Genomic DNA, 22837 nt, shown 5'->3' with positions numbered 1-22837 from the left:
GTTGAATATATGAAATAATGTATTGAATTTAAGACTCAAAAGCAATATAGAGTAATAATATTAGTATCTACATATTATATATCCATTATGTTTTATATTATTAGTATACATAGAAGGAATAAACAGATTAAATAATAAACAGTTTTCGTTATAAGAATTGGGTTACAAAATATTCAATGGCAACGTTTACCATATTCATAATGAATTGTGACGAAATCTTTAAACTGTCTAAATATAAATACTTAAATAATAAGAAACATTTATTATTTAGTGCCATGCTCATAAAAGCTCCTAAGTTGTTTAAGTTTAAAACTCATATTAGTACAAACAAACAGACATTGCATATATCATATATGTGACATATGAAACGTGATTATGTTTCGCTAAAAAAGATTTCATTTTTATTCATACATTTTATATGCTAAAAGTGTGATGCAACGTTTAAAAGAAAACCAGTAACTCCGTTTTATCACAGAAATAAGAGACAGTGAATCTAAAATAGTTTTACTGAGCACCGCATTTACTATTTTATTCTATCATCATCATCATCATCATCAATCCATTGCTGTCCCACTGCTGGGCACGGGTTTCCTCTCAGAAAGAGAAGGATAAGGCCGTAGTCCACCGCGCTGGCCAAGTGCGAATTGGTGAACTTTTAATGTATAACTACAGAAAACACAATTAAGTTGTAATAATCTAAAGTAAAATTAATTCTTTGCGATCATAATTTTATAAATATTCATTTAAATAAACATTATCGTAATGTTTATTAAGCTGTTCACCGATTTTGTTGGGGCTCTCTTGGGAAATTATATAATGATAAGGAAGTAATTTGGACTACTTTACCAAGGTCTAGAGGTTTATAGCACTTGTATATCGACATTTAAGAATAAATTACCAATAATCGTTATTAGTAAAGTAGAAAATGAAGATTAGGTTTTTTATCGTTATTAGTAAGGTAATTAAAGTTAAATTTACCTTTATAGAATATGACACACTTAACCGGCAAGTTAGACCACGGCATAAATCATTCTCATACTGAACAGAACAATTCAGCATTAATAAACTTTACATAACAAGCATGATCTCAATCTAAGACCAATATTACATTATATTAAGGTAGATATTGATAACATTTGTTTACTAAAACAGTATATGTTAAATTCAATCAGAGGTTCCAAAAAATCCAAGTCGCTAAACTCAACATCACATATACAGATACATCACACACATTGAAGGTGGTAGAACCCTTTGTGGTTTGACTCCGGTGGCACCACCGCCACACCTATTTCTACCTCATAACAGCAGTATTAAGCGCTGCTGTGTTCCGGTTTGAAGGGTGTGGTAAGGGAGATATACTTTTCCGAGGCGTTCCAACTTAGTCCTCAAGGATAGCGGCGCATCTGTGGCCGACCTCAGGTAGGAATATCTTATCCTATCTGGGGTTGATTATAGATGTCCATGGGCGGCAGTACTCACTTACCATCAGGTGGACTGCATGTTCGTCTGCTACTCCTATATCATAAAAAAAAGAAACACATCACATAATCTTTTTTTTTGTTAACGAGGGGGAAACCTTCAAAAGGTACCCGGTGCCGTGGGAGCGACACGGGGTTATGTGGGACTCTTACCGCACTAAAACCCCCCCGGTGGCCGTCCTCGGCGCTGCGTAGAGGACTCCGGGATCTCCAACGGAACGTAACCGGAGTCCTCTTAGCGATGTGCCCCGTCGGGCTCCGCCCAGGTGAGCTTGATGCTCACCACACCGTCTGGTGTGCACGACGGTATGCGACCACACATACCGCCGTCCTTCCCGGGGTCGCTGGCCGGGCGGTTTGAGCTCCCACTCTTGCCGTCCGCAACCCCGGAAGCCCCCTTTTAGTCGCCTCTTACGACAGGCAGAGGATACCGTAGCCCTATTCTGGTCCCGGAACTACAGGGACAACATCACATAATCTAGAAAGTTGCTAACACTAATTCTAGTAGAACTGTTATTTAAATCCCGTAGTTATGGACAAAAATCTTTTTTTTTTGCACCCGAAAAGTGACTAAATTACTTATATCGCTAAATCTTTTTGTCACTAAGACTATATAATAGTCGCCAACCCTAACAAAGTCGCTAAACTGGCAACACTAACAACAATAGTAAAAAGCTAAAGCAACATCGTCAATCCACGATCGGAAACACATTGTCCGAAGCGACAAGCACTTAGCACCAGCACTTCATTTGCCTCTTGGTTTCCGAAAGAATAGATAAGATCTTTTACGCTTGTGTACGCGGCCTTGGCTTAGTCGCTGCTTAGTCTATATCTACTAATATTATAGGTAAAGTTTGTAAGTTTGTTTGTTTGTAAATGCTAATTTCCGGAAATACTGAACCGATCATGAAAATTCTTTCACAATTAGAAAGCTACATTATTCAGGAATGCTATAGGCTATATTTTATTATGGCTGAACAAAAAGCTCAGAGAAAAAAATGGCATATGTATATCAAGTGAATGGAAATTGGGCAAGATGTGATGCTTTACCGGCGTGCGCTGACTAAACGGTTCTTCTCAAAATTCTCAAAAAGAAATATCGTTCTATATTAGCATCACAAAAATATAATTAACACTAAACGAAGTGGGCACGGGTCGGCTAGATTTACATAAGCATCACAGGGAGTTGATCAATCTATATGGTTTTTGCTACTAATATGTTGCAAATTTTGCAACTTTGTTGTTCCGAGACATAGATTAGTAAATATTACTCACTCCTAACAAGAAAATGTACCCAGTTTTGAGAATTGAAATAGTTGCGTAAAAAAGTTTTGCCACGTCTCCGTGCTAAAATGTCCCTAAAACATTTGAAATAATTATTTATTTATTATGTAAAGTACGCAGTATTAGTTATTTATTCGTAAATTTTCTCTAAAAATGTTTTTATTTGTCAAGAATTAAAAAAAAGAACTTACTCATAAGCCGTTTGTCGCTTCATTCTATTTCAAGGCGGCGAAGTATCTTTACTAATCTATGGTCCGAGGTTTAGTTTTTGTTCACTGTAAAACGGCCTAGACCTATCGGTCTAACCTAACTATTGTTTAGGATGGATCACACGAGCGACTATGAGCGTTATATTTAAGCGACATTTCGTGTCGACGGTTGCTGTCGTCGGGCCGTGACGGTTGGCGGATTGCTTTCGAGAAGTGTTAGTCTGATCGCTGATCTCTGAGGCTGGCGTATTTTTATTTTTGCGGCATGGATCGATTATAATGAAATACTGCCACGTCATCTAACATTCGAAAACATTTTATTCGTCTATCGCGGTTACTAAACTAGTTAGTCTGTGAGACCCCTTATCTTTCAGTATGAACAGCTATACCCAACAGTCTCCAAGCGGTAAAACTGTTGGACCAACCTAATGTGAACAGACACTAACGTTTCTTATGTTAGCGTGCTTCCGCCAGAGTCCGTTCAATTTCAAGATTACTCTGTTCGCTTCGATCCTCGACATTTCTTCCTTACTGTCTAATGGACCATTTCGAGAAGGTGCTGTTTATAAGATTTATAAGCTTAAGCTTGCATACATACAATAAAACACATGACGCCATAAATCCGCTTTAAAGATATTTAGTGTAGGTAAATGCGAAAATTTAATTTAAATACGTAAATTACATTAAAAAATGTCATTTTATGTAGGAGCCTTGTTTCAGATTTCCTTTAAAATTCAAACATAGACTTATATATTTTTTGCTATACTATACATTACATGATATTTTATCTGTATAAAGAGATCTAATCCTTTTTAATCCTTTGCTTAATGGCCTTAGCTTCTAGTCTGTTGGCCTATTTATTTACGTGTACTATTCTAACACAACTATAGTATAGATCCAAAGACAATATCACCAAGAGTGACAAGCACTTACTGCAAACTCTACTTGTGTCTGGTTTCTAGAGATAAAATGTTTTTGCACCATCTCGTATAACATGATGACACTACACAGACCGCTCTCGCTCAGCCGGCTCCACAATAAAATTTATTACAGTTTCTATGTTCTAACATTGCAAAGTTAATATTGAGAAAGTAATAGCAATATACGTAATAAAATTATGTTCACATTTAATGTGTTACAATAGGAGAAAATACTTACGCTAAGTAAGTGTAAATAAATATGGTAATTTAAAAATTAAAGGAATGATTTAAATTTTGCGACACAGACTATAAAAAATACCAAACCGAATTAGGGAATACATAAAAATATGTCGAGGTAAGTAATCGTAATTCTATTGAAAAAGGAAATTTAATTATAAATAATATTATTGTCTTTATTTTTAGGGTGAACAGAAACACATTTTTTAATTTAATATCTACGTAAAAAAAAACAGCTGCGAATGACTTGAATTCGAACCAACTTCTAAAACAGCGTAAAAGACCGGAATTCATACTACGTTTCGAAATTCAAATACAAACGTCTATAGAATTTTGTTATCTGTGGAGATGTCGTCATCACACTAGTTTAAACTTGGCCGAGTTCGTCACACTTAGCGCGATCCGCCCTTGACACCCGTATAAGATATAAATTAACGAACCAATTAACTTTTACATTTGGCGCTTTAATTTCATTCTGAATTCTAATTGGACTCCGTTCCAAATTCAAACGTCATTAGATTTTTTTAAGTTTTTAATTATTGGAACTTGCAGTATGAGTTTTATTACGTAATTGTTATTTTGGCTAAAAAGCAGAATTTATGTTAAGAACGTTAAAGAATAAGATACCTTATTTCATTATGAAATATCATCATTTACATAATGAAATAAGGTCTCTTATTCTTCTATCTTCTAACAGTAGCGTAGCGCTGTGGTGTTATGGTTTGAAGATTGTAATTTTCAGAGTCATTCTACCACAATTTTGAAGATTAAAAATCCATTCACAAGTAAGAGTTAACTATAATTGTGTACAAATCTATATGAGTTCCAGTGGCATGTAATATTAGACATAATAAATATGGGGACTATGTTAAAACGCCTCATGACACCTCTCATTTCTGTAGATCTAGTGTCCAAAATAGCATATATGTGTCCATTCTACAAACAATATGCCAGATAAAGCAAGAATTCAACGATAAAACTCCTTAGTCTATGGTAAACATGTTGCCCAGATAATAGACAAGGTAAGAACTTATAAAAGATACTTCTATACAAAGATTACTATACATTTTCTTTGGAAAAACCTTGCCAGTTTTGTAGCTTAGCTACCCTTGACATGGCCACCTCGCTTCGTAAGATAACTATTAAGGAAAGCTTTGTTTGAAATAGGTCGACAATCACCTTGCAACTACATTGAAGGTGGTAGAACAATTTGTGGTTCGATTCCGAAGGCACCACTGTCACACTTGTTTCTGGTCAATCTAAGCAGTCTTAAGCGCTGCTGTGTTTCGCTTTGAAAAGTGTCACAAGGGAGATATACTTATCCGAGATATTCCAACTTAGTCCTCGGGGGTAGCAAAGCGACTCTGGCCAATGTGAGATAGGAATCTAATCTTATCTGGGGTTGACTACAGACGCTCATGCAGCAGTAGGTACTTACCATCAGGTGGACTGCATTCTCTTTTGCTACTTCACTAACATGTATATCTAAAAAATGAAATCCAAACTGAAAATAAATTCCAGAAAATTCTGATATATGAATCCAATATATTAGCTTCAATTCATGAATGTCTTTGAAAGGAAATATCTTATTCCTGAAAAGTCTTTAAGACGAAAATGATTGAAACACTTTTAAGTAGGTCAGGTTTTATCCATTTAGGAAATTGTCATAGATATTTTATTATAAAAAAGATATTATATAAGTTCATGATTAATGATTGCAGAGCCTAAAATACTGAAGATAGGAACTTCAAATTTGGAAAATAGGTTCCGTTTATGACATCGAAATTCACTTAAGTTTTTTATATTTTACCCCTTAGGAGATTAAATTAGGATTGAAAGAACTACAATTTTTTTTTCTTCAATTAGGTTTAAAAGTATTACAATAGACTAAATAAAAATGAGCAAATAAACTAATTTAGATTATAAAAATACATACTACATAATTAAATAACAAATCAATCCCCAAAGTCCTCATTAGGAGACTCATAACATTTCTTAAATAACTTCCTATAAAATCAGTATTATATTCACAATTATACCTCAATTCGAACATGTAGAAACTCCGCATCTCGTACAAACGAACCTCTTTACCTCGCTAGTTTTAATGAGGAATCATAACCGTGATATCTTTCGAAAAGGTCTTTGTGGTTCTACACCATCGTCACATCTGCTTCTGATTTATAGTGTTGTAAGGCTGACCTATTTAGAACCGCTCCGTTAGTCCTCAGGGGCAAACGGTTTCAAATGAGAAAACTGGGTTAAAAGATCGTGATAAATAAGTGAAGCGTTTCTCTGTGATATTTTATGAAATCGATGTAACTTTGACGTCGAAAATATTTGAATGGTAGAGCTTTCTGTAGAGCACGCCTATGTCGGTCCTATAACAGCAGTGTTAAACGCTGCTGTGTTCTGGTTTGAAGGGTGTGGTGAGGAATACATACTATTCCGAGGCGTTCCAGCCTTCTCAGGGGTAGCGGCGCACCGGTAGCTAACCTCTATATAATAAATATATTATAAAATAACTAGGGTAGGGTAAAAAGCTAGGGTTGATTTCAGGCAATAAACAGCACTAACCACTTATCATCCGGTGGATTACATACTGGTTTGGTACTACTACTTCTTTCTTTGCTAGTTCTTTTATAATAATCTTTAGGGATCCGATATAAAATAGAAAAATGGAAAGAAGCTCAGAGAGACTCGTATTTAAATACGCGGTAATTTTAATAAAGGGGCAGTTAATAACGCACTGATTTGAATTGGTAATGGCCGCTTCTTTTAATTGCAAAGTAGCTGCATTTTATAAGTAATGAATTCTTTTCTGAATACTTAATTTACATTATAATTATGCCGTTTATTACCCTTACATGTTTGTACTCTTATGCTAATGATTTTATACATAAGAAGTCATTCAAATTAATTCACCCCTGATTTTTCAAAGTAATGTTTATAGTTCAATATTACGGTTCAAGAGATAAAGCTCTATTTACAGACGGACGAACGCACTGACAGCGGAGGCTTAGAAATAGAGTTACGTTTTATCCTTTAGGTACGGAACCCTAAAAATAAAAACTCTCAAATACTATTTACCAGCGACAAATTTCCGAGTTTTTTATATTTACACCTAAACGGGGCAGACGGGCATCCTAATTGTTTATTTTATACTGACAATCCATTTTCGAAACTCGTTTTCTACTGCAATTTTGTAAAATAAACTGGGGTGATATTGCGCTCACCCAAATTCAACTTTACGATAAATGGAACAATTATGTACCCTGAAAAATTCTCCGTAGAAACTAATATTACGCTTAACAGATACACTTACAATGAAACACTACATAATCTATCTTTTTTTAACCAATCTAAACCTATATTTTTAACGAAGACTGCAAAAACCATTGAAAATAATTGTAAAATAACCGATATACAAAGAATTTTCGATACGTCAGCTAATATTTGTGCGAAATCAAAAGACGCATTATGTTTTCTTAAATATCTCTCCGGAAACATGGAAATAGACAGCTATTTACCGTAATTTTGAAAATATCTTAGAAACGGTTAAACCAATTTCGTCACGTTACCAAAGATTATAGGAAAAATATACTTTTTAATAGGAAAAACTAAATAAAAGAAGAACAAGGCTCTTCTAAACTAAGCTAACAATAGATAACGTATTGCTTAAAGTTAATCTGAATCTATTTATATCTTTGTTAAGTAAAGTTAACATTACTTAACATCGCTGTTTCCTTCACTTGCCGGCTTAACTGACTAAGGCCTGTTTTTGCAGCACCAGACAGCCGCTCAGACTTTGGTGAGTCCTCTTCGGTGAGCCCTATACTTAGCATTTCTTTTTCTATCTTTTCTTATCTTATCTATCGCTTGTATTCTTTTCTCTTCTCGCAGCTTCTCTTGGTGCTAAGGCTTTGAACCACCTATTACACCGGAAAATGTATGTTTCTGTAAAAATATGTTTTCTTCGAATAGCAAGTAAACTCTTTCTATTTAATGGAAATAGGATTTTAAAAACATGTCTCTCTCTCTTTTTCTATAGGAAATATAACTTAACATTAAGTTAACAGCATTATTTTACAGAAACATACATTAACCCAAACTTTACGTAACGTTTAACCACCTATGTATAATGTATATAATAATTTCTTCGGACACAACACAAGCAATTACACGATAATTTACACATTACTTACAAACGCTTCTGAATTATGTTTGGCTTTCGTATGCCGTAAATAACGCTTCAAAATAACCCTTATTGCGTCAAAACAGGGTTTGTATTTATGTTCCAGTTATGTTTACATTTAAGCTGGCATGCTTCGCCGCTCCGAATTCAAGGGACGCAATGGCAAGAATTGTTAATTATATTATTTATTTTGATTGTGTTTTATGTTTTCTGAATTGTAATAGCGCGATAGCCTCGTGGTTAATTTTGATCTGTTACACTAAAGGTCCGATGTTCAGATCCTAGGTATGTACTGATATTTGAAATTCACAAGCAGGAAATCTCATTTATCTCTAGAGTTTTTTTTATATATAATATAGAAGTAGCAGACGAGCATGCAGTCCACCTAATGTTAACTAGCTACTGCCATCCATGGCCATCTGCAATCAACCCTAGTGCAAGACCAAATTCCTACCTGAGGTCGTCCACAGATGTGCCGCTACCCCCGAGTACTAAGCTGGAATGTTTTGGAAAAGTATGTCTCTGTTACCACACCCCTCAAACCAGAATATAGAAGCGCTTAAGAGTTGCTGTTATTGGGCTGAAAGGTGTGGCGGTGGTGCCGACGGAGTTAAACCGCAGCGGGTTCTACCAGCTTTAGTGCTTAAATCTGTATGAAACCTATCAATGCTTACTTGGTCAGTGTAGTGGATTACAGCTACAGGAAACTGTACCTGTTTAGTCTGGGAGGAGAGGAGTGACAAAAAAGATTTCCCCCTGGTACGTGGTTACAGTCATACATGGAGTACTGATAACCCCAAATAAAATTAGAGTTTTAAAAGAGAAACCCCACAGTTAGGTTATTACGGAAGACAGTTGAAATGGCTGGTGATAAGCTTTTATCTTACAACTTCAAATTCGAAACAGTACAACGCTTACCATTTTTACAAGGCAGATTAAGGTATACATGGTTGCTACTACATTCGAACCCTAAAGATCCTATCTTTTAAGTTCATGCCTATGATGTACTGGTATTATATCATACAGAAATGCCACTGTGGTTTCTATTCAGGTTATATTATTATATAGCATAGGTTATTTATATATCAGTGCACATAACTGACCTCAAATAGGGTTGCAGATCTCTAAGGTCGCCTGGTTATATAACTTTTATAGCACAATTTTTCTTGCACCATAGTATCACTATTCACCATATTTTATTATTATATACAACACGATATACGGCGCCTCTACCCCCAAATACAAATCAAACAATGAATATATATAATATATAATAATAAATAATGAATACGAATGAAATTCATAGAAAGTAGAACACGTAAATTAATTTAAGATTGAAGCATGTTTAAATTAATCAAGGAGCCATTATTAATTTGTTTGTTTGTAAGAACTAATCTTCGGAAATACTGAATCGATCATAGAAATTCTTTCACAATCAGTAAGCTACACTATTTAGGAGTGCTGTAGGCTATATTTTATTATGATTGAACAAAAAGAAAAAATAATGGCATCTGAATATCAATTCAGCGGAAATTGGAAAAGATGTGATGCTTTTCCAGAGTGCGCTAGCTAAACGGTTCGGTATAGACGAACACAATTTTCATCAAAAATGTTGTTCTCTATTAATTCTCATAACATAATTGCATCACAAAAATATGATTAACTCAACGAAGTGGCAAGTTATAATAACCTTATTATAATGATTGTAATTTACAAAAGTTTAGTAACCTGTCTGTCAAAGTAAAAAGAAAACATATTTATAAGTACCTAATGGTTGGACTCCGATACTTATTATCTCTACAATTCGAATATTCTATTATCTGTTACGAAATATTACTCCCAGCTCTATATTAATACATTCTTAATTTGTGTGAAATAAATTACTAAATATTCGCGCATTTCCCAAAATATTCTTGAAGGTCATAATCGTTATTAAACCTCCGAATCCCATTAACAGTATCAATCACTGGCACCTCCCTGAGGAGTGTTGTAAATTAGTACTCTATCCCGGACCAAAATTAATCATCTTTGAAGCGAGATGACTTGCAACTTCATGTAGGGTTGCCACTCTTGGAATTCACTCATTAAGATATTGTGGTGGAAAATGTTCCCCATCTCAATTTCTACTAATTCCTTTGCATCCCAAGCTTTCATGCTTTTCCAAAAGTAGTAATAGCTTAATAGTTATAATCAGGGGGTTCAGGGCGAAGTTTTCAACAGTTCACATCAGTTTTTCGTTAAATAATTTCAACTAATTCGTTCTTCCTACAGTTTTCACATTTTATTTATGTACCAAATTACAACATATTTTTTACTCGTTGTTTCTACATTATTTTATCACACTCTTTCTTCATATTCTTTCATACCACTATTTCCATGTATTTGTTCTTCACACTATGTTAACAGATTCTTTTTTCTCATTGATTTAATATCTTTTATCTTCCGACTACTTTTACTTATTCGTTTTTGTTGGATTCTAGCCTTTGTGTCCCATGATACGCAAAATCATAAACGAAATTTTATAAACTTATTAGGAAAATTTGCATATCAACCCGATGTTGAACCTAGATCATCATTTTTACAAATTTAAATACATCAAATGAAATGTACACTTCCAAATCAAAGTTAATCGGTTTTTAGGTAACAAAGGAATCTGTAACACATAAAAAACCCTAAAAACAACAATGGAATTGAGCAACTCCTCCAAAAAAAGTCAAATTGAGAATTTCTTCTTTTTCGAAGTAGGTATAAATCTACATATTTTTTCGATCTAAAATAAACATGTAACATACACCAACGCTTCTCAAACCCCAGCTAGTATGTAACAAAAGCATCTTACACATTTAATCTTACTTATAAACGCAGCTGAAAACATACCCATTCTTACAAGAAAAGCCTAGAAATGGGCGTGTTTATTAATGATCCCCCATTGTTATTTGTTTCTGTGGTACATAATGCTAGTGCTTAGTACCCCAACAATAGGGTTGACACGTACGATAAATTATGTCTAATGTACCTGAAATGACTGATGGAGCATTTATGTTTGGTGGTTTAAAATGTGCTTAAGTATTGTATACTTTGAGATTGTTTATTATGAACTTTCTTATCTTGTTTTGAAATTTTTTCCGCTACATCAATTCCATTATAAAGGTTACTTCAATATTTTGCGTGATTTTTTAGGTTTAGTTTTGTTTACAGTAGAATTTATTGAATGCGTTTCTATAGAGTCTTAAGTTTATCAATGCATTTATTATAATGCTTTGCTACGAACCTTATACTAATGGATTAGTAATTTACTAAACTCACTTTGATACTAATGTTTGAATGAATCCTTTGTGGTTCCACTCCGGCGATACCATTGCCACACCTTTTCGGCCTACTAACAACAATGTAAACCGCTGCTGTGTTGTGATTTAAAGAGTAAGGAAGACATGCTTATCTGAGGCGTTCCAATTTAGACCTCAGGGGTAGCAACGCATCTGTACCCTTAGTATGAGTTTTTACGTTTTTACAAATATGACTGTTTTTGTATTTGTTTACGTTCCATTTGCCATTCCAATAAGTTCTGATAAACTCCGCTGGGGGCGCTGATTGGAAACATATGAGCAAATACGTAAACAAATACAAAAACACTCTTTTTTGTAAAACGTAAAAACTCATACTAAGAGTACTGTGACCGACCTCAGGTAGGAATTTTACCTTATCTGGTTAAAGACAAATGTCTTTGTCCACCGTCGGCATTTTCTTCTGCTACTTAATATTAAAAGAATACTATTAATAGCATATTGACTTAAATTGTCTTTTCAAAAAGATTCGTATACACAAGGACTTCAGCTTCACGTCTCTCAAGATCGCCAAGTTGGTCACGAAAAGGAAAATACGCGCTCAGAATAACTTAGGCGGGAATTCGTGAAATTTCAATAGAAAATAATTCCATTACATAGTACCTACGCTCTTATTTTAATAGTAGTTCGAGTAAAGTTTTGACTTATAATGTCTTATAACACTTTACGTCGCGCATGTGTTACAGTTCGAAGGGTATTAAAAATAATAATGTTAAATTTGTGAAAATTTGAACTGTCTACCCTTTTGCGGTTTCATAGATAAAGTGGAAATCGCCGACAGGCATTCACTACCTGAAGCTGCGCTACTTTTTTTTTCTTTTTTTATAATATAGGAGTAGCAGACGAGCGTGCAGTCCACCTGATGGTAAGTGGCTACTGCCGCCCATGGACATCTGTAATCAACCCCAGATAGGATTAGATATTCCTACCTGAGGTCGGCCACAAATGCGCCGCTAAAAAATCCCAGAGGGCTAAGCTAGAACGTCTCAGAAAAGTATGTCTCCCTTACCACACTTGATGACAAGAGACCACTTCCGCCCGTGGCCATCTGTAACCAACTCCATAAAGAACGAGGGTCCTATCAGAAGCCGATCAAAGATGCCTTGCCATTCCTAAAGATTAAGGTGGTCGCCTCATATTCATGTCATCGGCATTAATACCTTACCACCATAACGCGAGAACTGCTTCACGCTAGAAATAGGTGTGAGGTGAACCTTTACCGGTTTTACCACCTTTAAACCTTTGTACAGGCTTCCAGTAATAAGCAAAGCATGATACAGCGTAAAGTTAAGTAATCGAGGTGTGTCCAAATTGATATATCTTGGCCATCTCTGCACCGAATATCAATACTGATGACAAATGGGCTCGTGGCACGCGATATCGGATTCCGAATCATTCTATTATATTTACGATGTAAGTTAATAAATAGCTGATATATTATCATTCATAAAACAAACTTATCGTATTAGAAATTTATTATCGCTTTCTTAAACGGTGAAGAAAAAACTCGTGAGCAAACATGCATACGTGAGTGAAATCTTAAAAAAAAGTTTTCAAAGGTATGTGAAGTCTACCAATTCGCACTTGGCCAGCACGGTGGACTATAGCCTAATCCTTCTCATTCTGAGAGGAGACCCGTGCCCAACAGTGGGACAGTGATGAGTTGACGGCCATAGATGCACCGCATAGCACAGAACATAACAGAGAAAACGTTTTTAATACAGAGCAGTAATAGGTATTGTATGTCTTTGGATTGCACCTTTACGTTGGAACCCGTCAAAAGTTCTGCCAGTCAGCTGTAAACTTGAAATTGCAATAGTCACGTATTTTGTACAACATTCGGGTTTCATTTTTGATTTATTTTCTTGTATGTTGTATAAATATGTACAAATAAATGCATGAATGGCTGGTACTGCACGAAACACATAACCTTATTTGACCTTACATGTGTATCTTGTTCTGTAGATATTTTCCAACCATTCACTTTGGTTTGACATTGGAACACGCAAAAGGAATGAAGATTTAGTCTTTTATGGTTTAGATTTATGCAGTCTACTTACATTTTATGTATTTTAAACTTATATCTGAAAGTGATGAGCAACGATAATCCATTTACGATCCTGAGTAAGGATCCTACACAGTACAGTGGTCAATCAGTTTGATAGTGGTAAAACCCTTTGTGGTTCGACTTTAAAGACAACATTGCAACACATATTTCTGGCTAATAACAGAGTATTAAGTGCAGCTACGTTGTGGTTTGAAGGGTGTGGTAAGGTAACTAGATATCATAAACCGAGACTACAGGTAGGACTATAATCTTATAGGGTTTGTTTGCCTCTTACCATCAAATGAACTGCATGCTCCTTTGCTACTTCTGTATTATAACAAAGGCGGTTTAAAAAGGCAGACGTCGTAACCGATGGATATAATCAATCTTCAGTCAATATGTCCAAAATCCATGTATAATAAAAAAAAACATACCTTGATCATACTATTGCACATTGATAAGACGATATCAGTCTTAACCTCAAAACCGCTTACCCTTTTTCGATCATAACCTAAATAAAAAGAAAAGAAAACAGAAACAAAACCACAAAGTCTACAAACCAAATACTTCTACAAAAGCCAAAGTATCGCCAAACCATTTTATCTGACCGAAATTACATTACAACTGCATTGTGTTCAGCAGTTTCCTTACGTAAGCCGTTACGGAATTGGCTCTCGACTCCCGACCTCCCTATTTATCTGAGATAATGCATCCAGCTTTGCCAATTTATCCTTACCTCCTTTGCATTTGCGCGGTTTCTGCGTGTGGAACAATTTTCCGAATGCAGAATTTAGCGAATTTGCTTGAGTCTTAAGCTTTCTTGAAATATTTTGCGGACTAGAGGTTGAATACTAAAAAAGTATGTTATTGAAGTAGTACATGAGGTTGCAGCTCTAGGTAAAACCCTTTGTGGTTCGACTCCGGCCGCACCACCGTCACACCTATTTCTACCTAATAACAGCAGTGTTAGGCGCTGTTGTGTTCCGTTTTGAAGGGTGTGGTAAGGGAGACAGACTTTTCCAAGACGTTCCAGCTTAGTCTTCAGGGGTAGAGGTCCTGTGGCCGACCTCAGGTAGGAATATCTAATCCTATCTGGGGTTGATTACAGATGTCCATGGGCGGCAGTAGCCACTTATCAACAGGTGCACCGCATACTCGTCTGCTACTCCTATATTTATAAAAAATAACATCAAATAGAATGGGAATTCTATCCAAAATTTTACCATTTCTTTGCTTTTCCTAAGGTAAAATTGTAAGTGTAAAATTGGAGCGATTCCTAAGTATTATTTTCATATTAAAAATGTTAAAAAATTTAGATTGAAATTAATGTGGCATTATTTTTACTACCTCTTAACCCTAAAATTGTAATTTCATGAACAATTGAAGAGGATATATAGAAAATATACAATAACCTTTACCTAAACAATTTATTACTAACATTAAATAAAATATGAACTGTAACGTTTGAATACTAAAAACTATCTATGCAATACGAAATAAACACTTCTGAAAATTAAATTAAATTCACTTGAAAACTAATTCCTCCCAGCGTCCGTCCAACAAAATCTTGTAGGTACTCTATTTGGTTTATCTGGATTAACTCCCAGTTGTGCCCTTAACTGCACTGGGACGTCCTCGCCGCAACCTAGATTTTCAATTTTCTTATTCCCTCTTTCAAAATCATTCTTATCTATCGGTTTTCTTACTTGAAAGCAGCTTTCTTTCACGCTTCTGTCCAAAAGATCAACTTCTCCCAATTCCTCCTCATCCGAGCTACCCACCCCTTTCACTTGAAGGATATCCGCACTTAATTCTTCTAATCTAGACGCTTTTGTTGTTTTCGATGCTGCTGTATACGTTGTACTCGTTTTATCTCTTGTATATAAATCAAATTTCTCTTCAAAACTTGTCAGTTTTTGATAAATAGCCTCTATCTTTTTTGTTTGATGCGCAATAGACGTTTGCATGTTTTGCAATACTTTTAAATGTTCATTATTCAATTCTACTATGCATTCCTTCAAAGCTCCAATAACTGGCGCCTGAATATTCTCGCAGAATAAGTTTTTGTCCCTCTCATTCATTAAATGAATCTTAATCTTAGTATCGCTGGATGTATTCATGAATTCAGTCGCTACAGCTTCAAAAGATTCTGAGACGGCAACTTTTTGCATTTCATTTCGCTTATTCCTCTTACAATGCCGATCTTCTTTGTGATGTTTTTGCTCAGACATTTCAGACAAAGTGTAAGATAAGGTTCGGTTTTCATTTATATCGTCTAAAGTGTTGTTTTGAGAGGAGCTTACTGTTTCCCGCGCGCTAATACTCTCTCTGTGTCTTTTAAGTTTTTCTCGCTTCAAATTATCGAGCTCATGCTTATGTTTTTCTTTATCGTAAGTAACATCTTTAGCTGATTCGTTTTTGTGCGTGCAGCTTGACTTCTTTCTAGCCTTTTTTATTGTCTTGATCGAATATTCTGGGGGTGGCAAACCATTTGCACTTGGCGGTATTGTTAGTGGAATAATTGCTTGAGCAAACCGAATTGTTTGTTCCATGAGTGGATCTTTATTGCTACTGTTTTTGACTGCTTCTCTAATTTTGTAAGCATCTGTGTTTAAGTTTCCGCTATCAAATTGCTGGCACTTGTCCAAAGTTCGTTTGGTTTCGGGCGCTTCGTGATTTTTATTATATTTGCTTTTATATTCAGGTAGAAACTTCTTATGTACGTATATAACTGAATCGTAAGAGCATTTAGTAGGAAAGTAATTATCCAAATTAAGTCCAGCTGGAGGAGGAATGTCTAAGTATGGTGCTGAAAAGTATAATTTTAGTTATAAAAATGTATATTGAAGTTCAACTTATTTATTATAATAAAGAGAAAAAATCCGGATTATACGCTGTATACTGCGTAATGAAAATAAACTTTTAATTACTCTCGCTTGCCAAGCACGAGTTGATAGACGTTATTTATATTTGAGAAATCTAAAGCTTATGGAATATAAGAGATTAGAAATAACTCTCAGACATTTAGATTTCTTCACAGTGTTTTCCTTTTCCGCTAAAGCAATTGGCAAAAATAGGTATGAGCTGAAGGATGTATTGTCAAATAACATATATTACTAGGCTGTAATAGCGTCGATGCATAATTAGTTATTAAGTTAAGATTAAAATTAGGTTGACAGCGTCACTTAACGATTAACCGTCGTAGAGTCAACTTACCCTGATGATGCTCCGTTTTGGAGCGAAACAAGTGTTGGTGGTGGTATGTATGGTGGTGTATAATTTTAATTTTTGCATCTGCACGCATCCTTTGTGGGAGGGAGGGTGGTACATACTGCATGGTTTAAAATATATACCATCATACATATTTGTAGCGGATTGTTGCGAAGTAGTTTTAATCTTAACTTAATAGCATGGATTTCCGCAAAGTAACGCCTGATACAATTAAGTAGCATAATTAGTTAATACTGTACCTGAATCCATCCAAATAATAAATATATTTCTCAAAACCAGAGCAAAATCTTTGTTACGTGGTTAATGTTTTGACATTTGAATTTTTAAAAGTCATTCAAAGGCATTTTTTTTTTAAATCATAAACTTCAAGGTGGTTTTAATTCAAATCCTAAAAAAGCAAATGTACAAAAAATGTTTATTGTAATTTAAATGATATTGTCAAGTAGGTATATAAAATTAACTGTAAAAATAGGGATATTTTTCCATATTATTATATGATACCATAGATTAGTAAAGATACTTCGCCGCCTTGAAATTGAATGAAGCCAAAAATGGCTTATTATAGTAAGTTCTTTTTTTGAATTCTTGACAAATAAAAACATTTTTAGAGAAAATTTACGAATAAATAACTAATACTGCGTAATTTACAATTACAATGTACAATTTACATAATAAATAAATAATTATTTCAAATATTTTAGGGACATTTTAGCACGGAGACGTGGCAAAACTTTTTTACGCAACTATTTCAATTCTCAAAACTGCGTACATTTTCTTGTTGGGAGTGAGTAATCTTTACTAATCTATGTATGATACATAGAAAATATTGTTATATACAATTAACATCCTACTTTTGGACGCGGAGCATTGAATTGAGAGATATTAGAAGAAATTATCCAAACATAACGCTGCAATATGTATGAAGATGTCAGTTTAACATTGTGGAATATTTTTAAACCAGCCGCAAACATTCAAGTAAGTTTTAACGATTGTACAACAAACCGGGTTGACTTCTCCACGCCTCCGCCAATTAATTATTTATCTCGACCCAACCATATAAAAAAACACTACAATTTACAACATTAAAATTCACAGAGTAGTATTAACTTAGACTGCACAGGGAATGAACCCGGAACCTACATGGCAGAACATAAACACAACTCCCCACGGTCTATAGTCTTTCTCGCCAAACCATTACTGTCCCATCGCTGGGCACGGGTATCCTCTCAGAATGAGAAGGATTAGGCCATAGTCCACCGCGCTGGCCAAGTGCATATTGGTAGACTTCACATACCTTTCAGTAGTTTTTTTAATATCTCAGGTAAACAGAAAACAAGTGATAAATATTTTTTAATACTTACATAACTTTAAATAAAATCAGGGATTCGAACCTGAGACCCTTCGATCGAGAGACCAAGAGTCCCACTAGGCAATCATTCCTATTATTCCTTCATTACATATTAATTGTACTAACAGTAACAAGGAGAAAATTGAGCAAGTTAATCTATTCTCGCTGACTGGAACGCACAGGCTTCTTCTAATTAGAAGAATGTAGATTAGGGGTCAGCAATTAATTTGAAGTGGGTCCCAATTGATGAAAATGTTTCGATTGCAAAGCAAAAAATCCCAAAATGTACAAATATAAAAATATAAGAAGGTATTTAGTAGGAACTTTTTAAATCGTCCAAATGGTATTAAAACTATAAAAAAACATGAAATATAATAAAATTACTAAAAATAAATCAGTCATTAAATTACGAATTAAAAATATAAATAAATAGTGACAATTAAAAAAAGAAGGTATTCAGTTCATTAAAATTATATATGGCACTCTTTCAAGCGATAAGCTCCGTAAAATATAGATCATGTAATCTTTATTATCAAAATAAATACGAAGAAGAAATAAATACGAATACTTTTGTCGTTATGTTCGATGTACTCTTATAATCGTCTTATAATTATGTGACCATTACTCCCCCCACCAAAAATAAAATAAAAGGTAAATGTATTACATTATGTAGATGATATAATAGAAATGAACAAACAGTTGCAATTCAAATTTGCTATTTGCCAAATTCTCGTTCTCGTAGATCGTCTACGAGATTGAGATGGTCTACAAGATATAGATCCTCTACGAGATACAGATGGCCCACAAGATATAAATCGTCTACGGAATGTAGATGGCCTATATCTTTATAGTTTACAGGATATAGATTGTCTACAACATGATTATCATCTATGAATATTAGAATGGCTACGGGAAATACGCTTTGACATGTAGATGTTCTTGTCCCTGTAGTTCCGAGACTAGAATAGGGCTACGGTATCCCCTGCATGTCGTAAGAGGCGACTAAAAGGGGGCTTCCGGGGTTACGGGTGGCAAGAATATGCGGGCGAACACCAGGTGTGCGGGAGGAGCGTAAAGTGCTCCCCCAGAGCGGAACCCGATAGGCATCGCGCTCGGAGAACTCCGGTTGTATTCCATCGGAGATCCCGGAGTTCTCCACCAAGCGCTTAGGACGGCCGCCTGGGAGGTTTTAGTGCGGTAAAAATCCCACATAACCCGGCGTCGCTCCCATGTCGTAGGGTACGTATTGAAGGTTCCCCCTCGTAAAAAAAAGGTTATAAATATAAATTTATGGCATATACGAGTAGGTGGCCTACAAAATATAAATCATCTACGGAATGTTGCTATGTCGTAGAACATCTGTAGAACGTCTTCTATGCAATGTAGCCCGTCTGCAGGATGTAGATCGTCTACACTAATTAAAGTGAAAGTGGGCACATACGGCGTTTAATTATGTTCATCACAAGACCTCTTAATTGAAGGTCTTGTGTCTTGTGGTCGGGTACTGTAATGATGTGCGGTTAATTCTGGGCACAAGATTTATTGTTGGGCTTCATTCTGATAAATGTCAACATATGTTAGGTATGTAGATAAGATATAATGCAATTGTATGTTAATTGGTTTAAGAGCATATTTCTTGGTTAATTATAGTAATTAAAGCCTTCTCATTAGAAAATAAAACTTTCTATGGAGATACTGGGATTTCTGCACTGGGACAATAGGGATTTTGAAGGTGGTAGAACCCTTTTATGGTTCGACTCCGGCGGCACCACCGCCACACCTATTTCTACCCAATAACAGCAGTATTAGGCGCTGCTGTGTTCCGTTTTGAAGGGTGTGGTAAGGGAGACAGACTATTCAGAGGCGTTCCAGCTTAGTCCTCAGGGGTAGCGGCGCATCTGTGGCCGACCTCAGATTACTGATGTCCATGGGTGGCAGTAGCCACTTACCATCAGGTGGACTGCATGCTCGTCTGCTACTCCTAAATAATAAAAAAAGGATCTGTGAACGCGCAAGGACAAATATAAACATACCCATTTACCCCACAGGTTATTGACATTTCCCTGAGAAGGAGGAGGGTGCAAAAATACTTTAATTCTGCTTACGTAATACTTTAATGACCTCGAGGACTTCCGAACAATCTGATAATCCTATCTGAGATCGCTTATATGTCCATTGATGTTGCTACATTCTTGTCCCTAGGCGGCAATGGCAGTCAAGTAGACTACATTACAGTTTGCTATTTCAATATTATAAACTATTACTTACTATGAAACTAAAAAATCCCACTTTTTAACAAACATTAACTAAAAAGGGAAGGAATGTCATTTCAGTAAATATTTCAAGTTTGAACTTGAAACCGACAAAAAATGAGCCTATATTATATTCTATTCCATTCGCCGGAAAAACATTACCCTCCGTGGTCGGATAAAAAGACATTCTTATAAAGACGTGACAGTACGAACGAATCCGTAACCAAACCTACTATAATAAAAATAAAACCTACATAACATACATATAACGCGAGTAACAAATCTTTTTAAATATCAGCAAAAATGGGAGCACATCTGCACTATATCTCGCAGGATGCAGCCAAGTGACACTTTCCTGGCACGACTTCAACGATAGACCTGCATATTTATGTTTTCTTTAAGCAGACGTCTTTATATAAACAGTTTAGGTCAGGAATATAAAAGGAAACTGTATTTTGTTTGAAAATTAACTGTTCTAGTCCGCGCCAAACTGCTAGTCCGAAGTTGTTGCGAATCATACAATTTGCTATGTCGACGCGATTAATTTCTATATTCAGAGCGGACTAGCAGTTTTACGTGGACTATACTTAGGGGTTTGTTTATAACAGACATTGAGCGTGTCAGACGTGTGTCGTGCCAGACAAAATAGTATTCTCCCATAACGTATCTATCTACCACATGTTAACGTACTTATCTACCTCATGGGCTCAGACACACACCGTCCCTTTAAAATAGTGGATAGAAATAAATATATTATCTCATTGTGTCTGGCTCTGCCGTGTTTGATACGTTCAATGTCGGTAGATATACGGTGGGCATAATTGTATCTGACAGATAACACATAGCTTAAAACGGCATAAAAGCATAAAAATTCCCACAAAAAGTCTTATATTATGTACATAAATATTTCTGTAAATTTATCCCCTAAGGGGCTTATGAACGGTGCGTTTTAATGATATTAATTTATTAAACCTTCCTGTTAACTTAATGTTAAGGGCCCATTTCAACACTTGTAATTTTTTATGGCTTTCTAGTGGACTAGTCTCTCGTCACAATCGAGGAGGCCTAGTTAAATCCTGGACTCGAGTCTCTCACAACGAGGGGGTCTAATGGGCATACTTGCGGTCACCCATCCAACTCCTGACCACACTCGACTTTGCTTTACGACCAATACAAATCTTCTTGGTCTTTTGTAGCTCAAGTTAACTTACTTTAAATGAAAGTTCACACAAAATCGACTTTACCATCCTCGACATACCTTATAAACGCACGTACTTATAAACATAACAAAATCTATACATTTTTCCATACCCAATGTTTGTCACAATTGATTACCAAGCATTACTCTACACAGCTTAATTAGCTTATCATCAAAGCCAACAAACTTTAACCCTATTCTGTCTCACTTAAGTGACTTTTCCTTTGAATCTTGCTTCCATTTTATAAAAGAGTTTCGTGTTACGCCATTATAACCTCTATAATGTTGTCTTAAAGGCGGTTTTTCTGTACATAGAGTTATGTAGAGACGATAGGGCTCTCTTTGTGACAAACGACAGGAAATCCCGACATGGTCTAAGCGCTTTACGCTCTACTATGGGTTCTCGATGATAAATCACTTGTTTTATTCTTTGTTATATGAGAAATGTGATTGATGGCGTTGATAAAGGTGACTTAAGTCGAAAGTCTTTGGCTTTGTGAGAATTGTACTCGTAGTAAACCTGATTTTAATGCTCTATATTTGATGATAATCATACTCAAAATTAAGTTATTAATATTAAGCTGTCAGAACCTGTAAGTTTCGGCCAGGGAAGTATTATCACATCTATTTTTAGCGTAAACTGATTCTTGCGTTTTGGTGGAAGTGTGGAGATGGCGACTGACGTTTTTTTTTTATAATATAGTCTACCAGTTACAGATGTTCATGGGCGACAGAGACCACTTACCACCAGTTGGACTGCATACTCGTTTGTATCCTATATACAAGGTATAGACCTAATATATTATAATATCATCCTTACTGATCCTTACTAATATAATAAATCCGAAAGTAACTCCGTCTGTCTGTCTGTCTATCTCTGTTAATTTCTTCTTCACGCCTAAACCACAGAATCAATTTTAATGAAATTTTGTACAAAGATAGCCTAAAACCCGCGAAAGGACATAGCATTTATCTCGGAAATCCCACCGGAACTAGGGGTTGTGATCTAAGATCGATTAATCGGAGAATTTATCTTTTGGGCCAAAAGGTCGATTACTTTATTCGATATTAGTAAGGATTGAATCGTAAACTATGCA

The 22837-nt window shown here is 35.4% G+C and overlaps 2 protein-coding genes across 5 annotated transcripts in view; one reads left to right on the top strand and one right to left on the bottom strand.

Moving 5' to 3' along the window:
* The window catches only part of LOC140752276 (sodium/potassium/calcium exchanger Nckx30C), a 91736-nt gene that overhangs the window by 7216 nt on the left and 61683 nt on the right, over nucleotides 1-22837 (top strand). For 2 of the 4 annotated variants that reach the window (XM_073086503.1, XM_073086502.1), the window contains exon 2: nucleotides 7913-7936. The exons of the other annotated variants lie outside the window; for them this stretch is intronic. In XM_073086503.1, the coding sequence (XP_072942604.1) occupies nucleotides 7913-7936 (24 nt within the window). The remainder of the gene's footprint in view (nucleotides 1-7912; nucleotides 7937-22837) is intronic. 4 annotated transcript variants of the gene reach the window in all.
* Nucleotides 15125-17323, bottom strand: LOC140752277 (uncharacterized). The gene is made up of 2 exons (XM_073086506.1): nucleotides 17182-17323; nucleotides 15125-16520 (listed from the first exon to the last, which is right to left on the bottom strand). Exons 1-2 carry the CDS (start codon nucleotides 17189-17191, stop codon nucleotides 15247-15249), a joined length of 1284 nt encoding a protein of 427 aa, XP_072942607.1. The 5' UTR covers nucleotides 17192-17323; the 3' UTR covers nucleotides 15125-15246.

The sequence above is a fragment of the Epargyreus clarus genome, unplaced genomic scaffold, assembly GCF_041222505.1.
Source record: "Epargyreus clarus isolate Ecla_fem2 unplaced genomic scaffold, WU_Ecla_fem_2.2 ptg000024l, whole genome shotgun sequence".
Lineage (NCBI taxonomy): Eukaryota > Metazoa > Arthropoda > Insecta > Lepidoptera > Hesperiidae > Epargyreus > Epargyreus clarus.
The sequence above is the reverse complement of the archived record's forward strand: the minus strand, read 5'-3'. Positions and strand labels throughout refer to the sequence as shown.